The sequence below is a fragment of the Dufourea novaeangliae genome, unplaced genomic scaffold, assembly GCF_001272555.1.
Source record: "Dufourea novaeangliae isolate 0120121106 unplaced genomic scaffold, ASM127255v1 scaffold118, whole genome shotgun sequence".
NCBI classification, from domain to species: Eukaryota; Metazoa; Arthropoda; class Insecta; order Hymenoptera; family Halictidae; genus Dufourea; species Dufourea novaeangliae.
Genome location: NW_015374006.1, coordinates 1161735 through 1182680, shown reverse-complemented (window position 1 = coordinate 1182680; position 20946 = coordinate 1161735). Strand labels below are relative to the sequence as shown.

General features: G+C 41.3%; 2 protein-coding genes across 3 annotated transcripts in view; one reads left to right on the top strand and one right to left on the bottom strand.

Annotated features, from left to right (window-relative positions):
* Positions 1-12429, bottom strand: part of LOC107188230 (ankyrin repeat and sterile alpha motif domain-containing protein 1B-like) — a 75229-nt gene extending 62800 nt beyond the window's left edge. Inside the window, exon 1 of the mRNA XM_015576487.1 lies at positions 12275-12429. Coding sequence (XP_015431973.1) covers positions 12275-12378 — 104 coding nt within the window. The 5' untranslated portion in view covers positions 12379-12429. The remainder of the gene's footprint in view (positions 1-12274) is intronic.
* A 295-nt stretch (positions 12430-12724) lies between these two features.
* On the top strand, positions 12725-19401 carry LOC107188260 (transmembrane 7 superfamily member 3-like). Of its 2 annotated transcripts, XM_015576525.1 has the most exons (9): positions 12725-12853; positions 14140-14478; positions 15682-15950; positions 16211-16382; positions 16466-16606; positions 16935-17081; positions 18038-18298; positions 18845-18910; positions 19355-19401. In XM_015576525.1, the coding sequence occupies exons 1-9, from the start codon at positions 12757-12759 to the stop codon at positions 19357-19359; spliced, it is 1497 nt and encodes a 498-aa protein (XP_015432011.1). In that variant the 5' UTR covers positions 12725-12756; the 3' UTR covers positions 19360-19401. The 2 variants fall into 2 exon arrangements, with proteins under 2 accessions (XP_015432011.1, XP_015432010.1); XM_015576524.1 differs by lacking the exon at positions 19355-19401 and having other exon boundaries at positions 18845-18973.
* The last annotated feature ends 1545 nt before the right edge of the window (positions 19402-20946 follow it).

Sequence of the window (20946 nt, the reverse complement as noted above, 5' to 3'; positions counted from 1 at the left end):
CAGGTCGCCAGTAACGATCATCCATCGGCACGGGGGCCCATTTCCGCAATTAAGAATTCATGTTTACCATCGTGGCGACAAATACCCGTCGGTTATATGGGGAGCTTGCGTATCCATACACGCAAAGAATCCCGCGCAACGCAACGCAAACGCCGCGCAGACGTTTCGTCTCGCGCTACAATGGGCCCCGCGGAAGGAACAGGTCCGCTAATGAAGCTTCCTGCATCCAACACATGTTCTCATTACGAGCCTTTGTCGCGTCCCGGGGTTAAACGATCCGCCTGTTTCTGCCCCGACGAACACAATGTAAACTCTTGTGTCCCGCGTTCATCCCCCTTGAGACGAGGCCGCGACACGTCATCCTTCTTTTCCTGGATCGGCCGATTCGATACAGTAATTCCTCGATGAATGCGACAGGAACAACGACGTTATTCCCACCACTGGGAGGGGACCCCTTCTGGCGCCAATTAGAATAAACAGGACAGAGTAAACAGAGGCTCGGCTTCGTTCAAAAAACAAATTTAGAAGTGGCTGGAATACCTTTCCGTCTTGCCACGACCCTCATAACACATGACGCCGTAAAGACGGCTTAACCCCTTGGTTTATAACATCGAGTCAGACTCGTGATGACGATTTCAAACTGGATTTAATAAACATATATACTATTCATTTTCTTTGAGTCGAAGTGAAATTCTGTTTCATTGGTATTAATATTTAAGATTTAGAGTAAATGTTGCACTTGCCCTAAGAATAAAATTCCTTTTATATCTGGGAAATTATTAACGGTAAAGTAATTTCTGAGCGTACAGTCGTCAAAAAAAATCGTAAGGCAAGGGTTTAAAGGCGCCTTAGACGTAAAATAGCCGTAAAATAGGCGTGTTTAAGGCGTCATGTGCGATCTGGGGAATGTTCCGAAGCGGATCCGAGTTCGTTGCACTCATCGAAACATTACTGTACTTCATTCCACGGACCACCGGACGTCCAGACACACCGTGAAAAGAGTTTCTCGTTATCTGGTGCTATACTTAAGTGGATTTGATTAGCGAACCTTTGGTACGTCGATTGGGGACCTAGAGGTAGGCGAGGTCGCTATCAAAGGGGATCGAGTTGGCTGGGTCGAGACCGTCGACACGCGTGATTCGGAGGTTTGAATTGAAGATCACTTTAGAGTGTGAGTTGTAAGGATTTTTTAGTTGTGTCTGAGTGGGTGATCGTACGAGGCTGTGTGCATTATGAAATTAATGGGAGACTGAAATAAATATTGTTTAGGAGATATTAAAGCTGGATAGATTGTACTACTGTGAAGTAATATAAGTGGCCGGAAATTATAATTTTTACAAAAAATCTGCTTCCTTGAATAGATTATGTGTCCTAATACTATAAAAATTTACTAAACTAAATTTTTATTATATTTTTTGTTTAGTAGATCCTTTAGTAGATAAAGTTAATTTTATTTCGATTCTAGTTTTTGGGCAATGATGTATGAAAATATTTGAACTTAAATGAACATACATAGTCTAATGATTGATTTTTAGGGTATATACAGTGGGGATCGTAATATGGGAGTTTGCTGGACTGGTACGATGTTGTTTGAAGTATTGCCAAATTTTTGTGATACGACTGTACGAGAAGATATCTGTGGATGTGTATTCTCGAATTGAGGAAACCGTAGGTAGATTACGAATTGCGTCGTAATTGTGCCATTGCCATCATTTGCATGTAGTGTTGCGTTACCGGGAACACACAATTAACTCATCAAAACAACACGCATTGTAGAGACGCCCACTATTTCCTTCCAAATGTTAAGACATTCATAGTTCCATATGTGGAGAAAAATTCTGGGTTGGGAGAATTTCGTTTGGAACTTTGTCTCGCATAGTATGCTTAGGATCTTAGAAGGGGATTTAATTTCTAATATTTAATTTTTCTTTTGAACTTTGAACTAAATTAAATTCTATGTAGCATAGAGTGAAACTATTGTCACGAAAAACCTGTTTTCAGAGGTAACTCTTCAAAAATAAATACTAAAGACTCATTTTAATGCTATGTCCAGCTTTTGCTAAACGCTATTGTGCTCATTTTTAAGCAGTTCATTACGAGTTTGACTTTAAAAAAATGACAAACGCGATGGAAGTTGAAAGTAATAAGATTCACATAAGCGAAGGTACAACAGGCGTAATTTTCATCCAGTCATACACAACAACCGTAGGTTCGATGGAAAAAAAAGTAAACAATATTTCCGATTTGACCACAGAGAATCGAGAGGTGGAGGGAAAGCAACACAAGAGATAGCAATATTTATGTTGCTCGATTAATACACATCATAACCGAGCGCTCGAAGGCTCAGTATTTGCTCAGTCCTCGTACCAGATGATTCCGATATATGAAGACATAAAAATATATATACATATATTTGCCCTCGTCCTTCGAACTGTCACACGCGTGACTCTTGTATCGATATTAGAAATGTTACGATGCACTCGCGATATTAATGTCGCGTTTTCCGCTCGTAACGCGAAACGCAAACACGACTCAGCGTCATACGTGAATCATATTGCCGGGTAACCGTTTATTATATTGACAATTCTCTGTCACACAATCTAGAGAACGCTTCGACCTAACAAATTAAGTGCACAATTGACTGATTATCTAATTCACGACGATGTAAACGTTGTTTATCGGACGATGATCCCGAAGGTGTTACACAATCGTAAACAATATTCAATATCACTTTTACCGAATATTTACCCGGAACGGGCGTTCGCTGAAAATTGTTGGCCGCGAACAAACGTTTCGAAATCCCTGTATTTGTCAAAACGGCTCGACGTCGATGTCATCGGAAAAACGAGGCGAGTGAAAATGTATAACAAAAGATCTATACGCGATGACGATGTAACGCTGCGCGATTTAAGGGCCGATGGGATTGACAATGAAATTGTGGGAAAAAGAATTGAAGCGTTGCCGTTGGTTTAATATTGTGGAAGGAAGCTGTTGATACTCTTGTAATTGAGATAATCCTCCGTTAAATTAATCATGACAATTCTTTAAAAACAAAATCAATTTTTCAGTTGATTAAAAACGTCATGTTTACAGTTAAAGGGAACGATTACCTTTAGAGGTGATTCTGTAAGAAAACTCGGAAAAAAAGAATAAATTCGTTTTCGAAAAAACTAGGTCTGAACAATTATCTACATCACGCGCATCTGTACTGGAAATAAGTAGAAACGGCCTGCAATGAACAGACGCGACAGCCAAGTCTTACTCTACTGTCTGTGTATCCAACAAATTTTCAAATTCGATTATCTCGAAAACCAAGCATCATCCAGAAAAATTTTATTGTTTTCATCGACTTATTACCTCTTATTCTATTGTACTACCCCAACTGGTACACCCTATTTAATGTAAGATCCACTTGGTCTAAGCAGTTCCCAAATGCAGACTCCATTACTCTAGCAAAGACCATCGAGCAACTTATTAGCAGAGATGGGTAAATTCAATATCTAGATAAAAAGTTTCGAATAACGAATAAAATATGAAAAAAATATTTCGTCATTTTTACTTGATTAATTTTTATCCTAAAATATTTCCTCTTGAATGAGTAGACACTTTGCAAACAATTATTTAATCTGATGAACTGTTTAAAGGGCAGGATGACGGATCTTAGATACTGCTGCTTCTCACTGTGTATTATTCGAATAAAATTGTGCCCATCTCTGCTTATTAATTACATTACCGCAATAACGTTTTCTTCGATGCCAAAAACAACCGTCCCATTTTTCCACCAACTGAAAACCCCTGAATCCAACTCCTACGTACATCGCACCAGGGACCACGTTCGCGAATCGACAGATCCAGTCATTATTGACATCGTTCAGCCCCGCTTCCGAACAATTTCGTTTCGACTCCCAGACGAAGCACGGCCTCGGGAAAGAACGGGCAAACTACCGCGGATTTTGCCTCGTTAACGGGAGAGGCGTTCTGAATCGGCGGTGCGGCCACGTCGGTGCCGGCATCAAAGCATTGCATTCAGTTTACGCAAAACAATTACGGTGAACCGAAGGCCTTTCTCCGCGGAGCGGAGGAGATCAAAGGGTACGTCGGGCCGTCGTCGTCATTAAGCAACGACGTCATTAAGCTTTCAGATACTGGCACTTTAAATGATCGGTCCCGCTGGTAGCGGCACGCGTGGCAAGCCGCGAAAGATCGTTCAAGCAGCGCGCGCGCGCAGTCCGCCACCCCCAACCCTCCCCTGTCGCCTCTCGAGGAACCACTAATCCATTGTAACTAAAGATCAAAAACGAGAGAAACTGTCGATTTTACGTACGTAAACCCGTGTGCCCCCGCGCCTAAGTCTCGCACAACGAGTCAAGTATAAAGAAGGGGTGCGCGACCCCCGGGGGTCTGGAGGGGCGGCAAGAAAAAGAAACGAACACTCGAGTGTTCCCGCGGAGTGCCTCCTCGCAACGCTCGGAAGTTCGAGGAGCTTTTGGCCAGGAGAAGAATAGAAAAGAGCCTAGCGCGCTCGGGCAAGGAGGACGGCACGTGTTGAATTTTCCCTCTTTCTCACTACTCCGTTCCACCCTCTTCGTCTTTCTGTTCTACCGACTGGTACACCCGCCGTCGACGTCGTTCTCTTCCTCTTTACCGACGGAGTCGCGCGCGTATTTGCTTTCCGCGCCCTAACAACGGGGGTGGTAGCCGTGGTCTCTCTTAAAGTCACCAAACCTGTAACCCTGAACGCGTGTGCGTACATACAGGGTGTCCCACCTAACGTGAGCACCTTGAATATCTCATTTACTTTTGATTTGCAGAAAAATTATTTTAACAAATTTTCAGTGATGTCCATCAACTTCGACACATTTTTGTATAAATCCCTCTATCGTAGTTATTTTATTATTAAATCTACTCTCATACATTTGTGGAATTTTCGTACTTAAGGTCAGACTATTATAGGTCATTGGATTGATCTGGACCTCAACTATTACGTCACACTGACAAAAATATATCTTATTAAAAAAAAAACATCGATGACCTCGAAATTTTAATTTAATAATACTTCCCCTCGCATTTTTCTGTGCCTTCAAAAACACGTTGGATATTTTAGGTGCTCACGTTAAGTGGGACACCCTATGTATCTACAGTCGAAACACGAATTGAACGCGAATTCCATGGAACTTGTGAACGTCTGTATACACGTCGGAACGGCCACCAGTTCGTCCCCGTGTGTCACGGCCCCTCTGTGCAGACCAAGTTGGGGACGTTTGACTCTTCCTTTCTTTCGACCTCCAGCCATCTCGCTCCTCGCCCCGTGTAGTTCGTCTGTCGCGCCCTTGCCGCCAGCTCCTCGTTCCGCCGCGCCCCCATTCATCGAGTTTATCCGCTTGCCCAAGTTCCTTAATTAAACCCTGAAGATTGTCTGCAAAAAGGACATCGCCCAGTGCCCTCGACGTCTACGAACATTACAGAATCGGACGACGACGAGGGGACACGAGAGATACACAAACGGGGACACCAAACGAGGTGGGGGAGGTGGAGAACGGTCGAATGAAAGCGCCCAGCGACCGTCTGTCAAGCATCTATAATGGCAATTTCTTGCAGGCTTTAATCAAGACGCCGAACGATCAACTAGGCGAACAGCCGCACGCCACTGGAGGGGGATAATTGCGACCCGTTGTTTTTGCCGCCCACGCGGAAACGGAGCCTGTGGTCCCGCGCGCAGCGTATCGGGATTCGTGAGAACCGTTTACGCGCCCGCGTACGAGTCCGTTGAGCGGAACAGCGTCGTATTAATAATATGTAATGGGGCTCAAGTAGATCGTGCGTTCGAATCGGATGGTACGTGTCATAATAGAGAGTATTGGAGCGAAGTATGACGAAGCTGTGGTTGAAATCAATTGATGAACGAAGAGACAATGTGAACTTTACCAAACAGTTGATTGTAGATTGTTGAACATTGATTTTTCAGGGAAGTTTACTATCGATGTAGGAGTTACTGTTGAATTTGTTCAATTAGTATTACGTTCTTTCAGATTTGTTGTGGGAAAATTAAATGTTACAGGGGTGGGCATAATGCTGTATAAAAAAATTGTATTACTTTCTTTTTAAGTAAATAGAACTGGAATCTGTAGCAATGGATACTATGGATATTTGTACAGTTGGGTATGGATTTTAAGGAAAGCAAGATGCAGTTGAAAACTTGCATATGTACCTAATAGTTAAATGTTGACACACAACAGATGTGTCCAGACACAGCACTACTAAGCGTTTGATGAGATGTTCGAGAAATTTTTTTTGAGAATACATCTCTTCAGGATACGATTACGATCGACGAATAAATACAAATAAGCGACAAAAAGAGTTAAGGACGAATACTGAATAGCTGTGTACTTTTGTTCATCTCTGAAACCTCGCTGTTCTCAGTAAAGTATGATCATTAAAGATCCGATAATATTTCTCGACAGACAGCAGGACAACTTTCTATAAATATATTTTTCATAGAGTTGAGAACCACGCGTGCCCGCCGGTAAACAATAACAGTAGCGTTTAAAGTGAAATATCCAGGGGAACCCCAGGAGTCATTGAATTACGAGATTTTCCCCCGGCACTCGAGGTCAGAGGCGCAATAAAATGTCGAGGGATAAGAGAGAACTCCTATCCAGCCCTTTCCGGTTCCACTGATGTGAGTGCCTCGGTACGAACGCACCCTTACGCCGGAGGCGGATAGAAGAGGCAAACCGGGCAGAGGGGTGGTTGATAGTGGAACAAAGAAAGGTAAAAAGCTACGGAGGGAGCCAGACAGAGTCGAAAAAGATAAAAAGAGAAAGAAAAAAAAAGAGAAGAAAAAGCTACAAACTCAAAAGAGAATAGATGAAAAAACGCGGAAGATGAATAGGGAAAAGATAAAGAGCGTGGAAAACAAGCTGACAAGCCGACGGAACAAGAAAGCGAATTGCAGTAGACGAAATAGTAATGTAGAAATGAAAAATAAAAGCAAATGGGTAGAATAGTATAGTGCACGGAGACAGATCGTTCAACGAACGATAACAGAGAGAACAGAAAGCCAAGAGAAAAGGACCGTGAGCGAGACAGGGTGATCTAGATAGAATACCGGAAAAGAGAAGGAACCGGAGTGATGCCGAGGGATACGTATGGGACACGAAAAGAGGGAACAAGATAGAGATAAACGAGGACCAAACGATGTGGTGAAGGTGTATAGGTGCGAGGAGTGTTTGGGCATCAATCGATAGATTCCTCCGGCGTAGAAGAGGGGCCACGATACGTGCTGATGTCGCAAAAAGGTCCTTCCTCGCAAACACTCCAACCGACACTTTCGTGAGGTGACGGAAAAAAGCGAAGACTCTCTTATAGTTGCACTTTATGCAGTTTCGCCCACCCCTCGTGGAAAAGGGCGGCTCTCGAAGGGACGATCGTCCATCGATCCGTCTAGGAACGCCGGCCGGTGGTCTCGTTACGGCTAGAATGCCGGAGCTGCCGGCTAATTATCCCCACGTGGATCGTTCGACGCAACGATCCCTTCTTCCGAAACAACGGAAAACGAAGAAAACATTACGGCGATATCGGTCGAGGGTAATCGAATTGTTCCGGGGAACTTGTGATTCGCAGATGTAATTCCGTTACTACGAGAAGATTAATTTATTTGTGGTCGAATCGACACAATGAAATTATACATTAATAAAAGGAGATGATATTGATCTTGCACAATTTTAAATCGCATGTTCCTTCGTTATTTCTCAGTTAAGTTATATTAAGAATACAATGGAAACTCGTTAATTGCTCGTAATTCCAGATTTACGACGAGCATTTAACGAGTCTTCCGTGTACTTCCAACGTAAGAATAATTTGTACACTTTGACTGTCACGTCGCCCAAACATGGGTAACACGTACATTGCAAAAGGGCTAAATTACTGAAATACCGTTACAAAATTTTTGCGCAAAATTAATATCGCAGTATAATTCAAAACAAGACCAACAGCCTTTATTAACCAAACGCATATATTTCCGATCATTTCTGACTGAAACAAACGAAATAAAGTGTGCCTGGCTACGTACGCCTTTTTCACTGTGGCATCCGGAATACACATGCAATTGAAATGTACACGAAAATCGTTACAACTCGAGATCGATGCCGAGCATTTAATGAATCCCTACATGTCCAGACGAGAACGACGTCGTTTCTTCTTTTTACCGTACTATATGACTTCCCTAATACAGTTTACCTCTAAATAAACGGGAAACGTCGTTAACATCGAAAATTTCACCGGAACCGCGTCGACAACGAGTTTTCCAAGTCCCTCCAGTTCCTGAATTGAAAAATAAGTTTCCCCGTCCCCTGGGGATTCCGCGACGGGCCACCTAGCCCATGAGACATCAAAGGGAGCCGACGTTATCGCGTTCAGCGGAATAACATTAAAAGTTCTGGTTCCGCGGAGGTCGCCCTGAGGCGACGTTTCCAGAGGAACGGAGAGCCCTTTCGTGCCCTCTCGTGATTAAAATTATTGCCCGAACGAAAGTCAACACGTCGGAGCAAACAAAGGATGAACGCGCTCCGCGGGCAGTGATACACGACGTGAGCGTCGAGGATCTCGGAGGGGCAGCCGGCCGCGTGCGATTAGCATCGCAAAATATTTCTCTCGTTTAGCTCGGTGCGCGTGTCGGCTCTGGGTCGTTTGCCCGCGCGCATAGGTTCGAGTCGCGTTTTATATTGCTTTCCTGTGATCTCTTGTCGAGGAGACTGATGAGAGGCGGTGGAGGCGGAGGAGAACAGCGAAAAGACCGAGAAAGCGACACGCGGCAGCCAAACGAACAAGGCTGAGTGAAAGAGAGTGAGAGAGAAGAGAAACCATTGGGAGGGTGGGTAAAAAGCTTTGGTAGAAAGTTGCCGCGGGCAAGCTTTGTAGTTATGGACAAGTTGCACGGCTGGTGACTCTTTCCCTTTCACTTTATCCTTCTCACGCTCGTTTCATCTCATCTGCTTTCACAGAGCGTTGGAGGAGGTGTGGGGGGCAACGCTTCTTGCCTTCTCCCGATCCTTTCCCTTCCGCGCGAACCACCATTTCCCCACCGACCGCCGAACGTGTTCCGTTCTTCTTTTCTTGCTGCCACGGGTTTTTGCTCGTAAGCGACAATCGGGCGTTAAAGTGCGTGAACGTACTCAAAGCACGCGCCGCCGCTTGTATTACCACGAGCACGCACCACTGTAGGCCCTCTCGAAAACAAACGTCCCCCCTCCCCTAGGGCCCTCCCATTCCGGGGCACGCAGTGACTCAATTAATGGAAAGCGCTCGTGAAGCGTCGACGGAGTCGCGTCTTTGTCGAGATATTCGCGGGACTGGGTCAATAAAGACATTGAGATCTCTACGAATACAGTAAATCCTCGATGAGTGACGAAAGTATCTTTCAGCCCAAAAATTGTCCAGTCAATTGATTCATTCTTGAAAATGCAATGACTAATATCCCGAGAAGTACAGTAAATACGCGATGAGTGCTTGAATGCTCCTCGGCATTGACAAGGAGAAGTCCCCAGGTGTAACGCTGACTTTTTAATGAGATTTGGTACAGTGGTAGAGTTTCGAATTCTCAAGCCAATGATATTTGTTTTAGTATACGGCCATTAGTTTATAAAATATTTCATGTTCAGTACCGAAGCTTTCGAACACTCATCAAGGATTTACTGTAATTGTAACGTTCTTGATCACGATTTCCTGGTACGTCGGAGGTCCGTGACCTTGCCGCGATTTCGTTTAGATCCCGGCGATTTCCTCGATCAATCGTCGAGCTGACGACTCGCTACGAACGAGGATGATCCGTCAGCTCGATTGCGCGATTATCTTCTCCTCGAATTGATCTGCAATTTGCGTACACCGCGGGGAAGTTGTTACACGTGTCACGTGAACAGCACGCCCGCCACCTTTACACGTTGTAAAACACTGAGATGATCGTTTGGTAGCAAATGGGGGAGGATTAAGCGATAGGGGGCCGGTGAATTGACTAACACTTATGGTAATAGTTTCCATGTAATGTCGTTTGCGCGTTCTTTTTCAATTGTTGCAACGGTGACGATAAGATTTTAATTCGTGGCAGGTTTAGGATTTATTGATGGATGCTGAAAAGCTGGTCAACCTGTCTGATGACCGGAAATGGAATATTGAAGCCAGTCTTGTCGAAGAATATTGAAGGAACAAGGATCTAACGCGTTCAAATGAAGCTTTTTAGATGTTACGATGACGACGTTGCTAAACTATGCTAACTCGGACAGGATGACTAAGTTATTAGACTAAATGTTTTTTGCACCGGAACGAGTTAAACATCGGTGTCTGTTCTTGCATACTGTTATTACTACTAATACCAAGGAAGCAGTGTCTTTTACGTGGATCTTTTCTTAGCGGTGTGCCGTATAATGCCACTGAAATATTTATTATCAATTTTCAATTTTTATGGTACCCTGATTTATAATTATTGCTGGCGCGAGCACGCGTCGTTAAGTTATTTAATTCGCGCGCATAAATTATGTGGTACATGAATTATGTTCTATCTGTTAATCTGCGAAACTTAATAGCTCCTGTTTTTAGTTATACTAATCACTACGTTCATCAGTACATTTTTTATTTCAATCTAGAAGTCAATTCAATTGGCATGAAAACAAGGAGCACATTCTCCTGAATATTCTATATTTTATAATTTGTTAATAATTTAATTCATCGGCATAAGTCATTATCAGCGTAAAACAGCTAAATGGCACCTCCATATGGCCCAGGGATAAAAACAAAAATTATACGACTCGGCCGCGGCATTTTCTCGTCTACGATCTATCACATCCGAGCGAGGTTTATCATTGACCCTTGAAAATAAATAGCTACCCACCAAATAAGCCCCTTTATCTGCCCCATAAATAGAAAATAGCCTGACTCGATAAGTCTCGTAGACGCTTCGTACCGCTTCCAGATGCTCTGCGGCCCAACATTTCTCATTAATTATCGTCGGGATTTAATTAAATTGTTCTTCATAAATATCTCGCTAATACAACAAACAAAACTTCTCTATAATAAGATATACTGAATAATTCAAACCACTGCATTCTATTTCCCTGGCCACTACTTAAAACATTTTTGTATCCAATACATGATTAACGGTTACAAGACACGTTTAATTTGTTGCATCGGATCCTTTTTGCCAGATATCACCCAAAATACGTTCTCCTCTGACGAGCTCAAATGTTGTAATAGAAATTATAATAATCGATAGTGCTGGATCGTTCGGTGTTCGTATCGGTGCATCCTCGTGCAATCGTCACACCGTACGCGCACGGAGTGATTCATGGTCACGGCGAAATCATGAATAATCACTCAACAATAACCCACGAACACATACGGGCGCATTATTCTCGGCAGATATTCAGAGCAAGCCTGATTATGCCGGGAAAATTACCCCCCGACCGTTCATTTCCACCCAGGAATTGTATTAAATGCGTTACACGAAAATTTCCAATTATTAAGCACCGTACACACGCGGCGCGGATGCGCGCAAGCTTAACGCGGTTGAAGTTTTCATAAAAGAACGCGTCGTAAATCCAATTACCGGGTCAAAACGCGATACCCACGAAGAGCGTTTCATCCGATCGAAAGGTAAAAAGTAACCGGCAGAATGACGTTAATTGCGATGTTACGCAGGTGAAAAAAAAATTCAAGAACGCGGATACACACAAGTATAATTAAACGTTTAAACCCCGCTTAATTAATACGAGAACCATTCGCGGCAACGATTCGTGCTATTAAAGATAAGAACGGCGGACACGCATATTCACGAGAGAACCACTCACAAAACGTCGGATTAATTACAAAAATATAGCGATCAATCGAGCGTAAGGTAATTTCACTCGGCACGGTACCGGTACGCGTAATGACTCGTTTGATACAGTTTCCATCTGGACACAGTTATCTGTTCCCGATTAGCGATCCGGTATCGCGGGACTAACGGTGAGTCGAGGTAATGAAAAACAATCAGGAAACGCCAGTCAATAAGGCACCGAACACTTTTATCATACGGGACACAAAATCGTCGCGCGAGAGATTTCGTAAAGATACGGTGACACGTAACGCTGATCCATGGCTGTATTGACAGAGATCGGGTCAGTTTCTCGAAGGATCGCGAGAATGAGACGCGTCTCGGGTTAATAGAATCGCGTGAAAGGTAAAATATAGTGCCGGGACGGCGAGAGATGCGAGAAAAAGCAATGTCTAGCACGGTGACACCCACCTTGCCAGTGGACCACTCCTCTTCGCTCGTTGACCCAAAATCTTCTCGACCACGGTGACATTCCCACTTCTCGCTGCCTCTAGCAGCTCCTGATCCTTCCCCATGGTCCATTTACACCGTAATCAAGGCCTGATCTTCACCTGCACACTTGTCAATTTCTGTTTTTACTACGATTACTCGCGTTTCATTGATCCAGCGTGGCCATCTTGGGCCGACTGCGTCGTCACCTCGCGGTCACTTCGCGAACACCGGATCGCGCGCGCGACAGAGACGGGAACAACGAGGCTCGGCGTTTATTGGCTGCGTAGAAGAGAGACGAAACGAGCCTAGCGGAGGACTCGATGTGTACCGCGCTCAGGCATGTAGCCGACTGTCAAGTGCCAGCTGTTGCGCCGTACTGATTTTCCATGGTCTCACGCCAGCTTAGCTTACCAGCAATTTAATCGAATAAGTGTGTCACGCGGCATCTACCACTGATCAACATGAGCCGCAGTCTCTTAAGCGAGCCGTTGATCCTTCTATTACTCATCGGTACCGGTTGGTGTGTGCTGAAAGACTCGAAAATCGAAGCTCTCTATGGTAAGCACATAACCTCAAAGTTTGATGCGTTAAACCTTATGAATTTTTACCCCCCCACAAATAGACATTTTAATGTCGGGTCAACGTGCTCCCCTAAAATTTAATCGGTATCTCTCCTAAAATTTCTGGCTCGTGTTACTTTTATTAGGAAGTTTTTGAAATGTAACGACAAGCCTTTGTTTCAATTGTTTCTGTGTATATATATATATATATATATCTGCCTGTTTTAACCTTTCCTGTTTTTGTTTTTGATATAAATATGATGCTTTGAATGCAACTGAGCAAACTTTATTGACTTCATTGATTGTTTTCAGAAAGAGTATCCTTTATATTCATATCTTACATGCATTATTTCTTCCTCGTGAACAATTAAAGGTGCATAGTGAGGTTCTGATAATATTTGAATGGTGGTTGATTTAGGCTATGATAAGTAAATGTAAACAAAGATATTAAACGTTTGATATAACTGGTAGCATTTGATAGCAGTGCTTATCTATTGCCTACAATAACATTGAATATTAAGATATCAATTAATGAGACTGTAGGTTATTGATAACCTTGGTTGTAATCAATAGTCCAGTTTTGTTTTCATTGAGGGTGATTAACATGTTATCCTATTTACTAATAGACCGGATAACATTTATAAAATACATTGTCTGCATATTGTGCATTTTATATCGTCCATCAAGAAATATATTTTAATACTCGTAAAGGTAACAAAGAAATATTTCACTGTCAGTCGCAATGTGTAGAAAATGTAGGAATGGGAAGATGTGCCTGTAAAATTTGGTCAAACATGTTAGCGTTATTATAATAACTTCTAACAAAATGTACCATTGATACTAAGCCTTTATTTAATGAATGTATCTCCTACGTACATTGTACAACACTTTATTTTAAATATACTAAGATGAAGTATGATGTATAAGTAATTATTCAGGGAAATTTTATTATGTCTGTTTCATAAATATTTTCACATTTTATTACATATTTATTTTCAATCAGTCATTACAATTTTTGCGCTCACACAGAACCATTTTCAATAATGTAATAAAAATATTAATGGCATATTAAACGACCTATAATATATAATATAATATACAATATATAATAATACTCTCTCTATATTTGTGTTCAGGTACATACATTGAAATACACAAGAAAGAGAAAAATTCTTTCTATACACATGTATATACAATAAAATAGCACAGAACTATTTGAAAATATTTTATTCAACCTATTGCAAAAATAATGGTTAAACAGTAATATAATAATACATTTTACAGATGGCAGTGTATTACAGATGCCTCTGACTAATCTCGCTAGCAGTGAACCGTTCATCAAACAGATAACTATTGCCCCGAGTAGTAACACTACATTTAATGTAACAAACGTTTCATCCTCCGCTTCGTTTATTATCGTTCAAGTTCATACATATCAGTATAATGTTACGTTGTCATACGATAAGGATCACCTTCATAAAGTTTCGAACAGGAGTGTATTTGGATCGAATATCGGCCTTTACGTTAAGGCGGGTTCGAGTATAGTCACGCAGCTCTACTTGAGAAATGATAATCTCCACCTTGTTGATGCCATAGCCGTTGCCATTATTTATAATGATAAAGGTGAGTACCTTTTTTTTTTAAATTTATAGTATTTTTTCATTATACGCTACCTCGATGAAAATTCTACGCAATCCCCCTCTTCCCGTACTATAGCGGAAGAGATGTAGCGCGATCGGTTTGTGCACAAACTTAGCACTTATATTTCGGGTAGCGGGATAAGAGAATTAAAAAAAAATAAAAATTGTAAACGATCAGCAATTACTAAAAAAAATTTACGAGTTCGCTATATTTGTTCCACCAACTATACTTGCAGGTAACAATAGAGTGATGTAGTCACCGATTTGGGTTTGGTAGTCCACAAAAGTAATTTCTCTTATAAATTAAGAGCCCCTTTTACATTAATTTTCACATTTTTTTAAATTCTAAGGACGATTCTGGGCACTAGGATCCTAGCTGAATAGTGTCCATGGAAAGAGTTTATGTTCATGACTTCACTGGGTTTACCTCATTATATAGTTACCTTCAAATGCAATTGCTAAACGTCGATTTTCAGAATACAGTACGTGATTTGTCTTCGTTACATTTTACCACGATATTACCTCCTATCGATCTTTCTATTTTAAGAGAACTTCGGTTTTTCTGAGTACAATGATTAGTTTTTTTTACACTACTCGAAAGTGTAAAAAGTCCGAATATAATCGTTTGTATTAGGCAATTTGTATCTACCTCAATTATAACTGTATCACCATTCGAATACTTCCGTGTACCTATTTAAGTGTATATTTAATTTGCATATTTGTTTTTAATATTGGACTTCACACGAAAACCATTTAAATATACTTTTGGTAGAAACGATATCAATAACTAATTATTTGCTTATTAGATACACTAAAACTTTTTATTAGAATTTGCAGCGTTAGGGTTTCTTTCTGCATTGAAGTAACCATTGATATTTTAGCGTCTGATGAACTTAATGATCACACTGTATCTCTTGCATCAAACGTATAATGTCGGCTCCTTACATAATCAAGACTCGAAACTTTATCGTAACAATCCTCAAGGGTAGATCCTTCCTTAAGGGTAGATATACGGTGAAAAATGAGATACAGTGTATCAGAAATTGCGCGATGACTATTCAACAGCTATGAAGACGGAAACGAGATTTGCACGTAACGCGGATATTGCGTTAGCTCGATAATAGATTCTGTAACATAGAAAAACAGTCCATCAGTCCCAGCCACCAGCTCATTGTTCTCTTCGTAGCACCCGTACCGGGTGGATGCAACATGGAGTTCAATACGGAAATCGCGCCGTACGCGAGGCTACAGCTGCAGGACACGATGGTTGTTTTCGACACGCAACCAGCCTCGATACCATTTAACGACACCGTGAAGCCGTTTTGCGACAAAAATCCAGTGGAACACAGCATGTATCAGATGTTCATAACCGAGCAGGACTTTTCACCTGAATCCTACTTCATAGCTATTTCGAGTATGCTCACCGTGGATGATATCGTGGAGAATGGCCGAAAGGTACTTCAGTATCCTATCACAGGACAACACACAACATTGTTCACCTTCTTTCGTTATTCTTTAATCCTAATGACCTCGAATCCATACCCAAACACTCGACGTGTCAAAAGAAATTTTCAAGTTACAAAAAAAAAAAAAAAAAGAAGAATAAATACATTCGAAAGTTACATTTTGCGCTCCCTCTGTGTCTGTGATATTATTTGGACTATAGAAGTGCTAAGATCACGATCCCATACAGTACGTGAAATATTTACCAATAGGTCTCAAGCACCACGCTACTTTCTCCGATGAGAAAAGTCTTCAGCGCATACACCGGAACCGGATCTGTCTACGTCGCTGTAGCTACATACGGGAAGTTATCGACTGCATACGTACCCACCTTCTCCTACGCCTGCAGCCCTGTGCTTTACCCAGAATCCTGCGACGTGTTAAGTACGTTTCGTCGCGTCGGTTCTTTCGCAATTACCGTCATCGTCACGGAAACAACGTTTTTTAAACGTCACTGCCTCTTCCAGCTGATACTTTCCCGAAATTCATCTGCGCTGGCTGCTTCTTCTTGGGCCTCCTCTCAGTCTGCCTAGGACATTACCACCTTCCTATCGACCAGTCGTTGCCCATATTTTTCACTTCAACTATACTCGGTTACATGATCACACGTAAGTCTACTCTTACATAACTTTTTTCATTGAATTCATTTCAACGCCAAATTCTACCTTATTGGAACATAATTATTCGTAACAAAAAGAATTTTCATAGAGTTAAAAAAACAATATTTCTCCGGTTATAATCGCAATCAACTTTTTGCTTCTTTTCTGTAACATCCACTGATCGATGTTATTGCTCGGTTTTAAACGTATTATTCACGAAAACCTGAATGTGTAGAATACCTGTATATTATAAGGCAACTCGAGACACATGTTAGTTTATACCGAAAGGTTTAATCTAGAAACTATCATGATACCGTGTGTGTTTCGTTCGTTTCAGAAAACATCGGATGGGCCTTGCTAATAGGCCTTTTCGGCATGATCCTATGGCATTGCTTCCGCGTATGCTTCCCTATACTCGGCCTGGGTTTGTTCAACATCAGCCTAGGGTTCTTCTTCACCAACGTCGTCTACTTTCATGCACCAGGTATAAACAACGATCTCGAAGGAGTCGCGTGAAATGCTCTCGTGAATGTATCCGGAAATAAAGCATTCCGTGCGCGTGGCCCACGAGAGAGAGAAAGAGGAAAAGGGATTACGAGGGGTTGTAGCAAATTATAGGAAAATAATGAAAGCCGGCTTAAAAGCGGAGAGGAATAAAAGAAAAGGGAGGGGAAAGCGGGCTAGGAAGAAAGAGAGAGATAGAGAGAGAGAGAGACGGCTCGTCACCCCGAACCGAACCGAAGTTAGTTTGAGTTTGGCGAAGGGATGAAGCACAGTAAGGGAGAGAGAGTCCTCCCCCTGTAGCTTTTATCAATGTTGCCCGCTCATGTGGAAACTTCGCCTGCCGAATCCCCTCATGCAGCAGCAGCTACCACGCCGGGCATTCGCGTTGCCTCCTACCTTTCTCACCATAACGCGACGACCATCCTCTCCCCTAGCCACCCTCGCGCGTACGCACGCACGCATGCACGGTCGCGCGCGAAAAATTCGTCGTGTGCCGACAGACAAAAACCCTCGCGCGAGGCGACAGCCAACCCTCGACTCCCACGAATCGGTCTAACCAGCTTGGAAGATTCACATTTACCTAATTGTGTCCCCCCCCCCCCCCCCCATAGAACCAATGATCGGAGAACTGGTCCACCTTGTTAACTATCTCTGCCTAGTCTTTCACGCAGCTCGATCGTGTTCTTGTGGGTTGGAAGATGCTTATTTCCCGTCCTGAAGATAATTTTAGGTTATTCCTTTAGTGTTTGAAATTTTAATGATAGACGATGAGGAAATGATTGAACAAGCAGTTGTAGGCAGTGAAATCATAAGTGTTTGTATAGAGAAATGCGAAGAGTATGATGCTTGATGTAATTTAAAGTAAAAAAAAAGTAGTCGGTGGTTCCCTGCCCTGGTTTTTCGCGATATGTACTTCGACTACATTTTCTTTTACAGATTCTTTTATAATTCTCCAAAGCAATTGGGTCTTCTGGTCACTGTTTGCGTCAATGGTAGTTCTCATTTCGTTAATCATGATGTCACTGCATATCGTTGCCTGTGTCGTATCCTGCGCGATATATTCGTCGTACATGATGGTGTTGCCGTTAGATTATTGGGTCGGCTCCTCTCTGAAATACATCATTATAAATGTGATAAGAAGAGCGACCGTGGATGGCTACCAGGACGCTATTATTTCACCTCCTACTCAGGGAAAGGGTACGTTTCGGTTTTGTTGGTATTCCAGTTGTCTCATTTAACTTGGATTTCTTGATATCACTGTTAACGTTTACAAAACAGTTTCCGAAGACTATCGCTATTTACAGAATCACCTTCCGATTACCTTGATGATAGAAGTATACGATTGCATCACTATTCGAGTGTACTTCAGCTCATATGTTGTCAAATACCTTCTTTACAAGTTTCATTATTATTGAAATTCTGTGCACATAATTCCTTTCTTAAATGCTGTTTGATGTTAAAATAAATCAAGTCAAGTGGGACAACCAGCATATCAAATTTGTATTGTTTAGAACTGTACATGATGACAAGTTTTTTGTATAACTCCAGCATGTTTTATAACCATAAAAATAATTTTCTAGTTGTGTTCAATGAGTTTCGAAAGTTCAGCTTGCAACAATTTTTTCGTATCGTAATAAAGACATTATTACCGGGTTCCAGAGTTTACTGTGGACAGGGTTGCTACAATCAATAATGCGCTGTTAAATAGGCGCTATAATTTTAAAAGTAACGTTACACTTTCAGATATCGCCTTAATCTGCTTGTGGGTGTTGCTGGCAGCATATCGGTGCATAAAGGGATCTGTATCAGGTATATCTGGAGAGAAAATACCTCTTCTAAGCGACATGTAATCTGAATGATTGTTCTCGATAGTCGGAGCTCCACGAATGGAGAGTTAAAGTATAAACGATTCTTGTTGATTGTCATTTTGCGAATGTTACGTAACGAATGTTGGAATGCGATTAGTTTCGAAGAAGGCGAATTCGGCTTTTCGCCGAAGGCGTTACCGAATTTCGAATTCTAATTGGTTGTGCCCTGAAGGAGGAGGTAAACTCTTAGATTTTCCCGAGTCGCGTGCTAGTGGAAAACATCTTCTCCAGGGCGACGCGAAAACGATCTTAGGATCTTAATATATGAATTCGTAATGAAATTCGTTTAAAACATTTCTTTTTCGTTCGTAAAAGTACTAAAGACAAACTTTCTTTTCTTTTTTTAGTATATATTTTATGGTTCCTAATATATTGACTTTCCTAGGCTAAGAAGAGTCTTGCATGCAGTTAAGAATAAGTAAAGAAGGTCAAGACTTAAGAATGAACCATATATTATTTTACCCATTTTATTTACTTCCATAACCTAAGAAGAGATTTAGTCATATAATTAAGAATAAATGAAGAAGTTTAAGTTTAAACAAGCAATTACCAAAACATTCTAATGAGCTTCGTATGTTTAATACTAACACATTTTTAATTTATAATAATTCGTAGCATATAAATACCGTATTTCGAATATTTCGTATGTTAGTATGTCAGTATTTTTTCCGTCGTTTTATCATCTGTTTAAATGGAAAAGATACTGTCATTTTAAGAATGAATAAATATTTTCCAAAGAATTCTGAACTTCTATTTATGATCGACATGCAGGAGTTGAAAGTATGCGCTTTTCAGACAAGAAATTGATCAAATTAAATTTTTACCAATTTTTTTATTTTTCACCTTTCAAATTGAATTCTAAGAAACGATATTTCTGACGGAAACAAGTTTCTGTACATATTTCATACGGTTGATCAATTCAACTTCTGAGAGACTCATACGTAGCTAGAGGTCTAGGAATGGTGAGTTGAGATGTAACAGAACAGACGCCAAACGACTTGTGTAGTCATTAAAATGAATTAACATTTATTGAATCGAGACAGTGACACCTAACAATGGCTCTATATCCTACTACTTACAATCTTAAAGGTAATCACAGCAACAATATTATCTCCATTATTCACAACACTTACGTAGATTACTGTCGCAATAATATATTATTCTCGTTAATAAATTTGTTAATACTCATACACTGTATTCGTTATTAATAATTATTATTACAGATAATAAGAAAACTGCGTAACCACTTCCGCGCCATAGGTCGATTCACGAACGATCCACGAACGCGACGGATCGTTTCGATGCAACCTAGACCATTAACTAACAATAATTGTTAGTACAGTCGTGTAACCGAATACTGCCGAGGTTCAATACTGCCCACAAAATCGGAATTATCAATATTTTCTTTCATATAGGCAGTCTGTCGAAGGAAAAATAAAAGACTTAGCACTTATACGGGCTTCAACTTCCGGTTCGATTACCTTCCGAAAACATCGACACATTTTTGTCACTTAGATGACTTCATTTTTTTTCTTTTCAAACAGGAACGTCATTCACCAGACATCTTTTCATCTCTCCCGATAAAATAAAAAAAAAAGATATTTAATGAATAATTTAATAGATCTTCCTTCAAAAAAAATGAAGTCATCATCGACGACCCAAGCAACTATGCATGTTGTTTGCTAAGCGTCTGATTTAACATGGCGATAATTAGTTGATTCCCGTAGTGTCGCAGAAATGCTGTAGATCTATACTTCGCACAGACTATAAAATTGAGTTATTTACAGAAAAAAAACGATCAACCAATCATAATATAATTTTCGTATAGGCGGAACAGTAGGAACTGAATATAGAAGCAATGCTCTCTTGGACCTTTGGTTCTCGATGAGTGATGTCAACGAGGAAGTGGTACTATACGGATCCAAAAACGAAGTGGTATTTCGAAATCGAGGGGTCCCGAACGGTTGAGAGACGAAT

What these genes read in the sequence shown, in the direction of transcription:
- LOC107188260 (XM_015576524.1), top strand. Translation starts at nt 12,757, where the DNA reads ATGAGCCGCAGTCTCTTAAGCGAGCCGTTGATCCTTCTATTACTCATC. An exon ending in GAAAATCGAAGCTCTCTATG is followed by an intron (nt 12,854 to 14,139) that starts GTAAGCACATAA and finishes TACATTTTACAG; the next exon opens with ATGGCAGTGTATTACAGATG. An exon ending in TCGTGGAGAATGGCCGAAAG is followed by an intron (nt 15,951 to 16,210) that starts GTACTTCAGTAT and finishes ATTTACCAATAG; the next exon opens with GTCTCAAGCACCACGCTACT.